Consider the following 14,340-nt stretch of genomic DNA (forward strand, 5'->3'; position numbering starts at 1 on the left):
AAGTGGCAGAAACTAAGCAAGACCATGAAGGATGACCAAGATAATAACAACAAGAGCTGCTATTTATTGAACAGCTAGCATGTGCCCAGCACTATATAAGGTAGCAGCTATATGGGTTAGCTGTTATTTTTCTTACTGTGCTTTTACAGATTAGAAAGCTGAGGCCCATGGAGGTAAAGAAACCTGGACAATTGAAACAAGCTCTTACTAGATAGCTTCAGATTCAGAGCCTGAGCCCTTGTAGCAGAGGCATCAGTGCCCTGTCCCATCCTCTTGCCCTTAACCTCCTGAGGCACCTGAGGCCCTCTCTGGGGCTAACTCATCACCAGAGCTGAGTTTAGCCTGAGCAAGCAGCAGGCTGAAAGTGCCTGGGAAGTACACTGCCATGCTGGCCACCATCCTCCAGGCCAGAGAGAGTGCCTTCAGCAGCTGGAGCTTGTGAAGGACCAGGCCTTCAAAAGTGGCTCTAGGAGTTCCCGTTGTGGCTCAGCGGTAACAAGCCTGACTAGTATCCATGAAGATGCAGGTTTGATCTGTGTCAGTGGGTTAAGGATCCCCGCTGAGTGGGTTAAGGATCTGGCATTGCTGTGAGCTGTGGTGTAGGTTGCAGCTGTGGCTCAGATCCCAAGGTGCCGTGGTGTAGACTCTCGGCTACAGCTCTGATTTGACTCCTGGCCTGAGAACTTCCACATGCTGTGGGTGCAGCCCTGGGAAAAAAAAAAAAAAAAAAAAAATGGCCCTGGATAAGAGTTCAAAGGGAATAAAAATCTTAATCCCAAAATAGAGGCCAGACCTTGCTGGGGGTCCATTCTCGGTAGCAAGAGGTTTGTTATCTTATCCCAAATACCAGCTCCAGCACCACCGTGTGTAATGGAGGGGCTGGGGTGGAGGGGGAGTGAGGCGGTCAGAATGGGCAGACCCTTGAAGCTTTATCAGAGACCCACGTGATGCACTCCCTGCCCCCCCCCACCAGCCTCTCAGGAAGCTCTCAGGAGTCAGAGCCACCATAAAGGCGCAGGTCCCCAGCCTTTTGAGGAAAAGCGCACAGCACACACTCCCTTTGGCTCACTTCCCTTTTTTTTTTTTCTTTTTAGGGCCAGACCAGAGGCATATGGAGGTTCCCAGGCTAGGGGTCCAATCGGAGCTGTAGCCGCCAGCCACAGCCACAGCCACAGTAATGCAGGATCCAAGTCTCATCTGCAACCTGCACCACAGCCCACGGCAGGCTGGATCCCGAACCCACTAAGCAAGGCCAGGGATCAAACCTGTGTCAAATTTGTTAACAATTGAGCCATGATGGAAACTCCTCACTCACTTCCTTTCTTAAGCCCAGGATAGTGCTCTCAGCCTTCCATACCCCAGCAGAACCACAGGTCAGGGCGAAGGCTCCCACAGGCGCGTGCAACAGAAGGAGAATATGGCCACAGAGACCAGACGTCCAACGGAGGGTGGTGAGGGTGGAGAAAGACCCAGTGCAGCTAGTTTTGACATGTGTGGATGCCTCCAGCTGGGGGAAGGGAAAACAGAGAAATACTCCCAACTGCCTAAGCTTTGCAGGGGGTTGGGGGGTGCTCCCTGCAGGGAGCCCAGCAGAACCACCACAAGGCTTTGTTGCTGCTGAGATCTGGATTCACACCCTGTTTCTCACCTTTCAGGGCTTGTGATGGAGGGGGAGATGCTGAACTTCCTGAGCCCCTGCTTCCTCGCCCATCCAACAAGGACGATGTTCGAGGCGGCAAGAAGACAGTGGATGTGAACCCCTAGCCCTGTGCCTGCACCTGGAAGGGCTCCAATCATACATTCTCTGACTCAACTTTCCCACTTCCCCTGCCTGGGCACCACCGCATCCAGCAATCGTGGGCAAAATGAGGCTGCTTTTCTCCAGTTGCCAATGAGTGATGAACTAGTGTAAATAATTAATCCCAGCTTGAAACCAAAGTCCAGACACGGTTCTATGACAGGCCTCAGCTCTTCGGGAGAAGGATCAGTTTGCCAAGCCACCTTTGGAAGCCCCGCCCTCACTGACAAGTGACTGTGTCCCTTCCAGGTGCCAGGCACGGTGCTGAGAGCCCGGTGAATCAGGAGGCAGAATCCGGAAACGCGTTTCACTCTCTCAGAACCCCACTGCCAACACCATGCCAGGCCAGCCAGGCCTCCCTCTCTGCTGTTACAGAGAAATTCTCCCACACAAGCAAGGCCCTTAAAATAGCCCTTTGGGTCTGGGCCATCAGGAAACGGAATAAAGCTGGGTCGGAATGGAGCCTTCCATGAGTTTACAAAGCAGCCACTTCAAACGGCTGGGACAATCCCTTCACACTCAGAACCCTCAGGTGGGCAAAGCAGCAAGGCAGGCCCTCTCCACAAAGAACATGACCAGCAGGACAGTGTGCTGAGCCAGCAGAAGCCCCTGCCACCCTGGGGCAGCCCAGGATGGGGACCAAGCATATAAGGCACAGTGACAGCGTGAAACAGCACCGCCTGGAGGGAGGGGGTCAAACACACCTGACTTTGTGCTTGACTGACAATGCAACCCCAAATTTCTAAACCTAGTCTCCGTATGAGAAAAATGAGGTGAAAAATGCATATCTTCAGGCCTGTGTCAGGACCGGACATTTTAAGTGAAAGGCTTGGCAGTGTCTGGCACAAAATAGCAATTCAATACGTGGTAGTTGTATGACGATGGTGCCCACGTAATACAGGTCAAGGTCTCCTTTGTCACTGGGTGAGAATATTCCTGGAGAAGGGAAAACAGCCGGGGCTCTCTGCGGGGACCACACGGTGACGGGCGGAAGTACAGACTGGCCCACGCCCACGCCATCCCTTACAGAGCCCACTCTGCAAGTTCACGGTCAGCACTGGGCAGCACCCCCACCCCTCACTCCCTGGAGCTGCCATCAGATAAGAGTGATCCATTTCCGCCAGGTCTGAAGTTCACACTCCAGGGATCCCAAAGACGGACCAGAGGGCCCCCCACGCCCCACTGCATAATTCATGCTGCACTGACACACCCAGAGGAAGGAATCCTGCCCCCACCCCACCGTGCACCTCCGCCCAGGCTTTGGGAGGGTGGCTTCCTCACCAGGCAAAGGGAAATGACAGCAAAAGGCCAGAGAAAGCAGCCAGGGAGTGAGGGGCAGAAAGCACAGCTGTTTCCCCTTTGCTAACTAAGCCCCCTGGAGGTCACTTCCTCCCCTCAGGTAACAGTGGGGATATTTGGGACTGGACATTGCTCTGTCTCTACCGGCTGGTAAAAATGACGGGCTTGGAAAGACACAAAGCGTAGTTCCCAGAGGTGGTTTTCTAGAAAACATCTTCACTGGAGGCCTAAAAGGATCCTGAGCCAACCCTGGCTGCAGGCTTCTCGGTGGACGTAGCACGGCAAGGAAACCTTGTCCTAAAACACCCCAGCATCAGGAGAAGCTCCTTGCGGTAAAGCATCCTCTTCCCAAACGACTAAGAAATCAGGCTGGGGGATCTAGGACCCCTTCACACAGCTATTTTCTCTGGGCTCATTGTTTTCCAAAGCAGCTTGCATAACCACCCTCCCCTCCGCAAGGGAGGACAGAAAGCAAACAACCAGCCCATTTTTTAGATGGGCAAATGGAGATCTGGTGGAGAAGGTGACATATGGGAGGTCTCACATTTCGAGAAGCCAACCAGCCAGGCCTCAGGGGGAATCTCTGGGGGCCCAGTCTCCCCAGGTGCTTCATGATTAAGGGCTGGGAGACTTCCATGGGGACAGGGCCAGCTCTGGAGCCAGCAGGCCTGGGTCAGGGCAGGCACTTCTCCACGCACAGCTGAGAAGTACTGGCAACTCACGTAAGCTTTCTGGGCATCCTCGTTTCTCGGCGTCCTCGTCGGCACAACATGGATGCAGGCAGTAACGAACGCTTTGGTGGGCTATTTGGAGAGTTTTTGTGAAAAACTCAACATACAGGAAGCATTCGGAGATGTTAGCTGTTGTTTTTATTATTACGTTTTCCCTGAAGAATAAAGCCCACCAGAATATCTGGCAGAGGGGTGGGGGGTAAATAAATGAAGAGGTAGTCTGAAGCACTGTATTTAAAACTATACTAAGTTCAGGAGTTCCTGCTGCGACTCGGCGGTAACAAACCCGACTAATAACCGTGAGGATGTGGGTTCAATCCCTGGCCCCGGACAGTGGGTTAAGAATCCAATGTTGCTGTGGCTGTGGTATAGGCCAGCAGCTTCAGCTCTGAGTCCACTTCTAGCCTGAGAACTTCCATATGCCATGGGTGTGACCCTAAAAAGAATTTTTTTTTAAGTAAAACAACAACAACAACAACAACAAAACTTTAAAACAAGTTCAGAGATGTTGAAGTTGAGGACAACGTTGGCCTGAATGTTTCAGGGAGCACAGAGACCTCAGAGATGCCCTGGGCTCCCCCCAGACACCCCAAGGACAGGGGTCTCCTCTCTCTTGCTGCTGAGGAGCTTCAGGGCAGTGCTCAGGAGTGGGGATAGAAATGACTGTACAGATGGCCAGCAAACACATGAAAAAATGCTCAACATCACTAATTATAAGAGAAATGCAAATCAAAACTACCATGAGATACCACCTCACACCAGTTAGAATGGCCATCACTAGTAAGTCCACAAATAACAAGTGCTAGAGGGGTTGTGGAGAAAAGGGAACCCTCCTGCACTGCTGATGGGAATGTAAACTGGTACAGCCACTATGGAGAACAGTTTGGAGATACCTTAGAAATCTATACATACAACCTCCACATGACCCCGCAATCCCACTCTTGGGCATATATCTGGACAAAACTCTACTTAAAACAGACACAGGAATCCGCATGTTCATTGCAGCACTATTCACCATAGCCAGGACATGGAAACAACCCACATGTCTATCCACAGATGATTGGATTCAGAAGATGATGTATATATACACAATGGAATACTACTCAGCCATAAAAAAGAATGACATAATGCCATTTGCAGCAACATGGATGGAACTAGAGAATCTCATACTGAGTGAAATGAGTCAGAAAGACAAAGACAAATACCATATAATATCACTTATAACTGGAATCTAATATCCAGCACAAATGAACATCTCCACAGAAAAGAAAATCATGGACTTGGAAAATAGATTTGTGGTTGCCTGATGGGAGAGGGAGGGAGTGGGAGGGATCGGGAGCTTGGGGTTATCAGATACAACTTAGAATAGATTTACAAGGAGATCCTGCTGAATAGCATTGAGAACTATGTCTAGATACTCATATTGCAGCAGAACAAAGGGTGGGGGGAAAATGTATACATGTAAGGATAACTTGATCCCCTTGCTGTACAGTGGGGGAAAAAAATAAATAAATAAAAATAAATAAATAAATAAATAAATAAATAAATAAAATAGCCTGTTGATTCAAAGAAAAAAAAAAAAGAAAAGAAATGACTGTACTGCAACCCCCTGCTGCATACCAGGCCCTGCCAGCCAGCAGGGGCCACAGGCCTTACTGCTCCCCTCCCTACTCTCCCCCCTCCCCTCCCTCCCCAGACCTCTGGGGTGCAATCAACTTTTATGAGGCAGCCTGACCCCTTGGAGTAAGAGCTATAAACAGAGAGGGGCTGGGCTCCAGGCTGCCAGCTAAAGAGACCTCAAGGCAGAGCTGCAGACACAGTTCCTGTCCTTACTGAGCTCTGTTCCTGCCATGGCTGCAAGAACAACTCTAGAGCCAGGTCAGGGGCCCCAGAAGGACCCTACAGCGACAAGCAGCTCCCTTTCCGCTGCAATCCTTGGGAGGAGCAGAAGGTGCAGAGGTGTCTATACACAAAATTCTGAGTTCCCTAGCCTGGTATGGGAGGCTCTCAGAAGCTGGCCCACCCCTCCTCCTCCTTCTCCTCCTCCACCCCCTCCTCTTCTCCCTCAACACGGGTTTTGCCCACATTCTCCTAATGTGCTCCACCTCCAGCACTGCTGCTTTTCCCCTTCTTGAAATGCCCTTCCACTTTTCCTCCCACCTCAATCCTATCCCTTCCCGTCCAAATCCTACCTACTCCCCAAGGCGCATCACAAAGCTCGCCTTCTTCAGGCTGCCAGTCCTGGCTGAACACTCCAGTTCACAGAGAGCTTTCCCCTCCGAAAAGCTTTAGGACTTAATCATTATTAGAACAAATACCTATGCTGCACTTAACATGTGCCGGGTACCGTTCTAAGCTCTTTACATTTGTTAACTCGACCTTCACCCCAACCCTTTGAGCTAGGTCCCATTTTCCCCTCTGTTTGTTGTGGTTGTTGTTTAAACAGATGAGGAAACAGAGGCACGTTCTCTAGAAGCAGCGTGCACTGGGTCCCACAGTAGTAGGTGGGAGAGACAGGATTCCAGCCCAGGGACACAAGGACCCAGGGGCTCTCTGACATCGCAGCCTTCCAGATACAGGTCATCCTCTCAGGGGGTGTGGCCTGGACTCCCGGGTTATTTTCATGGCCCCTCTCTCACTGACTCAGCTCTAATGGGGAAGAAAGTGACAAGCTCACAGAGCCGGTGTCAGAGGCCAGGTTAAGAACTCCAGCTTCACCAGTGAATTACTCTGAGTGAGAGGCACATAAACTCTCTTTGACTCTATTTTCACATCTGTAAAACACCTACGTACTTCAAGGGGTTGTCATGACACTTAAATTAAATCCCCCTGAAAAGCCTCTTCTGCACTGCCTGGCACATTGTAGGTACTCGCATGCTGGTTCTTCCCCTTTTCACGCATCTTGACATCTTTGTTGGGCTCTGCTCAGCACCTGCTGCTGCTGTGACCTGCCAGGAGGTTACCTGGGGGTTCCTGTGGCTCATCCTCCCACCCTCCACTACAAGTAGCAGCAGCCCAGGCGCCCAGGCGAGAAACACATAGCTCTGGGAATCGCCTCTTGAAACGCTGATCACCCTCCTGGACTCTTCCATTATTTTTGGCAACGGCCATGGCAGAGAACACCTCTGGCGCTGGCTCAGAACCTATTTCCAAAGCCAGAATCTCCACCTCATTTCCCACACACACCCCTTGTCCTTCCTGTTCCCTGGATCCCTGTCCTAATCCATGATCCCTTTCCTGGATTCTCAGAACTCAAGAGGAGTAAGTGTGACTACCGTATGTATAACTCTCTTATTTTTTCATTTTACTTAATAAAGAGGAAAAATAGAACAGAGGTGCCTGGTGGACTTTTCTGGCCAAGGAGGAGTCTGGTCAGTGACTCAGGCTAAGGAAATTAGAAGGCAATTTCCAGGGACCGCTGTGCAAACCCCAAAGTCAGAAGTCCTAACAACACTCCTCTAGTTCACAGCCTTTGCTGGCCATTAACTCATGCTGGCCCCAGAATAGCTCTCTGGAAAATGCAGCAGCTGGTGCTTATATTTCTGGAGCTGGAACCGTCTCCTATGACATCAAATGGGTTTATTTTTCCCTTCTCTTTGCCTCCCCTCTGCCTGCTACCACACACAGCGATTCCAATCCTGATTTGTCCCCCAAACCCTCACTCAGCTCTAAAGAGGGCCATGATGCATGGTGGGCTGCACTCCCTCTCCCAACAGCCTTGAAGGATGTGGTCGGTCGTTCCATGAGCAGGAACCCTTGTCAGACCTGTGAATCATGCCTAGCTCACTTCCCTCTTTGGAGAAGAAGAAACTGTTCTCGTGTGAGAGAGCGACAGAGAGAAAGAAAACAGGCAAGACTGCTAAGCCCTGTGTGGCACTGACCTTGGGGCTAGGATCCTATTTGACCTTGCCCTTACCCGTAGCACCTCTACTCCTCTCCCCCAACACATGCGCCTTCCCTTCTCCTTCCCAACATCCCAGGAAGCCATCACTAGGTCAGCTCCAGGAAGCCCTCCAGGTCTGAACAGCTGCTCCTTGTTTATCTGTTTCTCGTGTATGCTGGGCGTTTTCCACAGGGCATGCAGCCTACTTTCCCATCAGACTGTGAACAGCTGAGCCTTCCTTTTTTGCCTCAGTCTTTCCTCCTCTGGCAGCTGCACCTATCGAGTCCTAAAAGTACTCAAAGTGTTTTTGGTGATGAGGAACATCGGATGGAAACGACTTTATGTTGAGTACCCATGACGGGGGCCGGGTCCTAAGTAGGAGCTTTGCCCCCAAATTATCTCAGATCCATTTCCCCAAAGCCCTGAGAGGCTACGGGTGAGGAAACAGACTCAGAGTGGCTGGCCTAAGGTCATACATGTAGGAAGAGCCAGAGGTGGGATTCGAAGCCTGATCTGCCCAACACCACTCATTCCAAAGGGGAACTGGCCTGAGAGGACCCTTCCCACACTGCAGCTGCAGCCTTCCTCCCGTGGGGCTGGATCCACAGTCTAAGGGCTTAACTAAAAATGAAGGGCAGAGGCGTTCCCATTGTGGCTCAGAGGAAACAAATCTGACTAGCATCCATGAGGACACAGGTTCAATCCCTGGCCTCATTCAGCGGGTTAAGGATCCGGCGTTGCCGTGAGCTGTGGTATAGGTCACAGACGTGGCTCGGATCCCACCTTGCTGTGGCTGCGGCGTAGGCTGGTGGCTACAGCTCCGATTCGACCCCCTGCCTGGGAAACTCCATGTGCTCTAAGTGCAGCCCTAAAATAAATAAATAAAAACAAAAATGAAGAGCAGAGAAATGAGGGGGTCTGAGGCCAACCGCTAAAAATGTTGCTCCCAGACTCAAGACTAAAATCCGTTCTGCTCTACACACACAGGAGAATGTATTATTTCTACAGGATGGGTCCTTAATTTATCACCTCAAGCATCACTGGGAAGCAGATATCATCTTGGATTTGTCCCACCCCTCCTGCTTCATAGTGACCTCCCTCCATCACCCGTCACACACGCACTTCCAGGGCACAAGGTGAAAGTCCCACTCAGTGAGCCAATCCTCAAATGCCACCCTGTGTTGGTCTCTCATGGTCATGTAATCCCCAGTATGGTCTTCCCAGCCAGACTCCAGTGGAGGAGAAGGGCCCCATTTTAGGTTCATATCTTCCTTTGGAGGTAATCTGACCTGAGTTGACCCAGATCTGGCTTGTACTCACTGGGAGACCCTGAGCAACCTCTACTCTCCCCAAGTCTCAGCTCACCCATCCAAATAAAGGAAGCAAAGAACCTACCCCACATTGGGGGACATGAGGGGACACCCAGTGAACTATAGGAATCACATGAAATCCTGCATATTAAGCATTTGGCACCACCCATGGTAACTGCTGCTAACACCAGCTATTATTTGCATTCCCTGAAGAGCCCTGTAGAGGATCAGAAGATTCATGGACTGGTATTTGTCTGAAACAAACAATCAGGGAAGGAAATGACTGTGAAAGCACAACGCCCCCCAAATCCAAACAAACAAACTCTTGTTTGTTTTAGATGCACGAGCTCCTTTCCACCATCATCTGACCTGACATACACATGCACGTGGGTGCAAAGAATTCTGTGAACCGGACCTTATATCTTTATGGAAAGTTCTCTAGCAAAGCTACCTGCAGTTTGCATCCAGCACCATCAGGACCATTGGGAAGACAAGTGTGGTCTGAAGCCAAAACCAGTTTACCTAAATCTCTCCAGGGGCAGCACGTAAAAGCTAAGAGAGGAGCCCAACTCCACGCAGGAAGTCTGGCCTAAGCAGCAGCTGCCCACTACCTCCAAAGCCACCCCAAGAAGGGACTTGGCAGAGAAGAAGGAAGGGCTGACAGCACCACCCAAACCATGGAGGTCACTTGCCTGCCTTTCATAAACAGACCAAAAGCACAAGACCCTCAGTGTCCAGGCAGCTCCCCCTCGTCACTGGGACAAGCACTCCTTTCGCTGGATGTCCTGAGAAGACCTCTGCAATGTGTTCCCAGCGTCCTGGAGCCAGCAGAGCCCTCCTGCTTGGGCCCCAGGCCTCTCATCAGCTAGCTCTGGCTCACGTGCACATCCCAGAAAGCCTCTCTGCTCTGCAATTTGCCAAACCACAGACTCAGAATTCACCACCAGTGGAGGAGAGGCGGGAAGAAGGCATGCTTCTTCAACGTACAGGGCTTCTAGAACATACGTGACTTGGGCGCAGTATATTCTGCAGAGTGCCCAGAACACTTGACCTTCTGGTATGTGGTGTCCACCATGCAAAGGCCAAGAGAGGAGGCGATGCTGAGCTTCTGAAGCCCAGCCCCGACCTGCTCCTCCTGCCTTGTTGGCCCCACCAACACTGTCTACCATCGGCCCCCTCTCCTTATGGATGCCCCAAATGTGCAGGAACCTCTTGCCAGCACCAGACATTTGTCTCCCTTGTCAACTCCAACCTTGAACAACGCCATGGGCAGAAGGCCAGTTAGACCCAGGTGCTGTGACTAGCTGTGTCACAAATGACTTTACCCCATCTGGTTTTCAGTTTCCTCATCTGTAAAATGAGCTCCCTGCCAGCTCCACAATTCCACAACACTTTCTCCTTTAACTCCTTCCCACCACCTGAATTCGGAACTCTGTATGGCCCCATCTGCTCGGTGACATCACTCCCGGCCCCAAACATAATGTCATTGATTCTTGCATGGGAAGCGGAGACATCCCGGAAAACACTATCCATAAAAAGGCAGGAAATGATTGCTTCAAGGAAACTGGACAGGACTTCTTTTGTATTTTTCACATAGAAGAAATTATTATCAATCTTAAAACCCCAAATCTTTCTTCCTTCTTGCCAGACCATTAATAGCTGCTTTTCAAAAGTGCTTTCTTAGTCAGAATCATGCCCATCATAAGCTACCATTTAATGAGTGCTTGTTATGTGCCAGGAACTTCCTAAGTGCTTCGCATGGATGATCTCATTTAATTCTCCAGACAACCCTATGAAGTAGATACTATTATTATCCTCACTTTAAAATGAGGAAACTGAGGCCCCACTAAGGTTAAATAATTCGCCCGAAGTCAGTGGCTGAGCCAGGCTTAAAACAAGAGCCTCTAAGTCAGAGCCTCAGCAGTAACCATCTCTCAACACTGACTGCAGCGGGTCTCCGGTCGCTTCAGCAACACTCCTGGCTTGTTGCCAGTAGGTTCTACATCTGTAATCTTGGACATCATTGGTCAAAGCCAAGATTTGATGTTTTGCCTAAAAGCCAGAGCCGGGAAAAGCACCTGCCTGGGTCTCAGAGCAGAGAGTGCCATCTGTTGAAAGCAGTGCCAACCCAGAGGACTAGAAAAGAACTCCTAAAACTTAGCCTGCAACATTTGAGAAGTTAGGAAGGCTGATATCATAAGGAGTGCTGGGATATGCAAATGGACATCTGTCCCCAGTGCAGGGTGACCACTCAGTGACCTAAGTCCTCCAAAAAGAGCTTTCTTGAAACAGCAGGTTTAGACGCTTGCGGAGCCAGCAACACAGAAGGAACAACTCTTCCACCAGCACCCACCTCTCTGTCCGGTTGGTTTACCTTCTCCCCAAACTGAGCCCATACCCATTTATTTTGCTATAAAGAAACCCAAAGGTCAGAGCTACTGGGGATAAAGACAGAAAGAGTAGCCTGAGGCTGACATTAGCACAAATCCCAGTCCCCTTCCAAAAAGGAAATAAAAGGCATTTCAGGGATCAAGGTACTGTCTAGGGCTGCAACCAACAGCCTGTTTTAATTGTTATAAATTAATGCTTTGAGCATTCACTTTATTTTTATTTTTTTGTCTTTTTGCTATTTCTTTGGGCCACTCCCGCGGCATACGAAAGTTCTCAGGCTAGGGGTTGAATCGGAGCTGTAGCCCTCGGCCTACGCCAGAGCCACAGCAACGCGGGATCCAGCCGCGTCTGCAACCTACACCACAGCTCACGGCAACGCCGGATCGTTAACCCACTGAGCAAGGGCAGGGACCGAACCCGCAAATCTCATGGTTCCTAGTCGGATTCGTTAACTACTGCGCCAAGACCGGAACTCCTGAGCATTCATTTTAAATGTTCCTTTAAGTGCCTAATTTGCAAATAAGATGCAGTCCTTAGGCTTTGGGTGCCCTGCTGTCCGTCTCTCCTATCTCAAGTACAGCGGCAAAGCTGCTCAGACTGGAGTCCTCAGGCGTCAAGGACAATGTTTACTTCCTAAGGTGGGAAAGATGGGAAGAGAGGACGGGCTGAAAGGAAAGGGAGACCCGTCCCACAGGCCCGGAGCTCGGCTCAATCAACTCTAGCCCCTTCTCATTAAGTTTGAAGAAGGAAGGGGGAGGGGCGGCCGGCTGTTCCTCGGAGACCACAGCAAACATTTGCCGCCTCCTGTCTGGAAATGGAGCATCACTTAAGAGGAAATGAACCCGGTTAAGGGTCACGTCCAGAGGAGGGATAAAAGGAAAAGCCACATTTCTCCTCACACCGACCGACACAATGACTTTAAGGAAACCAAAGCTCGGGGCTGAGAGTGGAGGTGGGGCATGGGGCGCGGCGGCTTCCCTCTGACCCCAGACCCAGGCCTAGGGAGGCAGAGACCAGAGCAAAAGTGGGGGGCTTGCGCGAGGCTTCCTTTCCCAGGGCAAGCCTCTGAAAGCATCTCGGTCTGTGAGCGTGAGCGACCCGAACCCCTTGGGATGACCGGGAGGATGTTCCTTCCCAACGGAGCTGCCCAGCGAGGGTTTGACGAACGCTCCCCCCCACCCCCATCCATCAAAGCTCAGGCGGACAGATGACTTCACCGTTGTAACAGACAAGGGCAGCCACTTGCCAATTCCAATGCCAAAAAAAGAAAACGGGCCTGGGGGGAGTGGAGGAAGGTCAGAAAAGGCTTCCCTGGAAATCAGAGCCCAGCGAAGAAACTCCATCACTGACGGCTGCCCTATGGGCACTTGGCTCTAGACTCAACAGCGGTTAGGGGCACAGGGCTACCGGGGGCCCTCTGGGGGTTCCTGGCCAGCCCCTCCGCAGGGGTCGGTAGGGGCCGTACTCACATAATGCTTGGAAGGGTTCCTCCGCTTCTCCACGTCCACCACGGTGGCATCTTGCACGCAGTAGGCGAGCATCTTCCCCTACAAAGCGAGTGGCGCCCCCCGGCGGCGTCACCTTCTCATCCCGGTCGGGCTCCGGCTCCTTCCCCCGCTTTCCGGGTCTGTGGGGCCACCCGCCACCCCGGTCCGGCGCGCCGCTGCCCGGGCTTCTGGCGCCCACAGGTACGGCTGCTGGGCGGAGACGGTATGGAGGGCACGCGGGCTCCGTGTGCCCGGGTGGCTCCCGGTGGGCCTGCCGCGAGCCCCTTCCCTCCCGCGCCGCCGCCGCCGCGGCTCTTCTGCTCGCCCGCCCGCTCTCTCCGCCGCCCGGTGGGTCCGGCGGGAACTGGCGAAGCAGAGGAGGGGCGGGGGTGTGTCCCGTGGGCAAGGGGACGGGGCGGGGGCCCCAGAGCCTGCTGACAGCGCGCTGGGGAGGGGCCAGCGGCGCCCCTTGGCCGCGCTGCGGCTCCGGGGGGCTCGGCGCTCGCGGAGGCTGTGGGCGCAGGAGGCGGAGGCAGGGCCGGGCAGGCAGGGAAGGGAAGGGAGGGGAGAGAGGGGAAGCGCGCGGGGAGGGGCTCCGGGCCCGGGGGAGGGGCTCGGGGCGACGGGGAGGGGGCTGCTGCCTGGCCGGAGAGGCCAGGGCAGGCTCGCGCGCCCCCACTGCGCCGAGAGCGCGGCCAGCGGCCTGGCGCGACGCTGTGCTAGTTCCCCCGGCACCGAAACTCAGGGTGGCTTCGGAGGGAGGAGGGGCGGGGGGAAGTGAACCCAGCGCGCCTCTACCCTGGCTTTCCTTCTGGGAGCGGATTTTTGCCATTCTGTCCTCACCTTTACGGCCCCCTCCCACTCCTATCTCCCACATCTTTTTAATGAAAAAGTAGGTTATTACTCGGCTGTTACTGTCCAGGCCCTCCGAGCTGAACAAGGAATGGGGAAGGAACCGGCATTAAATCCTTCAAGCCAGAGCCTGTTTTGAGGAACCACCTGCCCCCCTGCGGGTCACAAAGGGTAAATTCTCCCCGGAAATGTGATCGATCTGCTGCCCGAGTTGTCCATCGATCTGGGCCTGGTAACCAATCTGTGATATCATTTACCAGTGAGGTTACAAAGCTGCATAACACCACTGCCTTAAACCCAGAGCTTCCTGGGGACCCACCCTCCTCAGGCCTGTGAGGAGGGAAGGGAGCACACAGTGGTGGGAAAATCCACCGGGTTGGGGGCCAGTGATGAGCTGACCCCAGACTCTGGCTTTCTCACCACCATTCCCTCTGGTCTGAAAAACAGACTTTCCAAATCATTTGTCTGTCCCTGGACTTGGGACACAATTGCTATTTAATGCAATTTTACATCACCCCCCCATCTATTTCAACATTTTTTTTTGCATTCTAGTTTCAAATATTTAAAGAAGTAGTATTTTCACAACTAA

At 52.3% G+C, this 14,340-nt stretch overlaps 1 protein-coding gene across 3 annotated transcripts in view; it reads right to left on the reverse strand.

The window, feature by feature from the left end:
- SH3PXD2A (SH3 and PX domains 2A) overlaps nucleotides 1-13,444 on the reverse strand; it is a 261,793-nt gene extending 248,349 nt beyond the window's left edge. Inside the window, exon 1 of one of the 3 annotated variants that reach the window (XM_021072762.1) lies at nucleotides 12,882-13,444. In XM_021072762.1, coding sequence (XP_020928421.1) covers nucleotides 12,882-12,953 — 72 coding nt within the window. In that variant the 5' untranslated portion in view covers nucleotides 12,954-13,444. The remainder of the gene's footprint in view (nucleotides 1-12,881) is intronic. The other 2 variants (XM_021072764.1, XM_021072763.1) reach the window with 2 other exon arrangements.

The sequence above is a fragment of the Sus scrofa genome, chromosome 14 (genome assembly GCF_000003025.6).
Source record: "Sus scrofa isolate TJ Tabasco breed Duroc chromosome 14, Sscrofa11.1, whole genome shotgun sequence".
Classification (NCBI taxonomy): Eukaryota; Metazoa; Chordata; class Mammalia; order Artiodactyla; family Suidae; genus Sus; species Sus scrofa.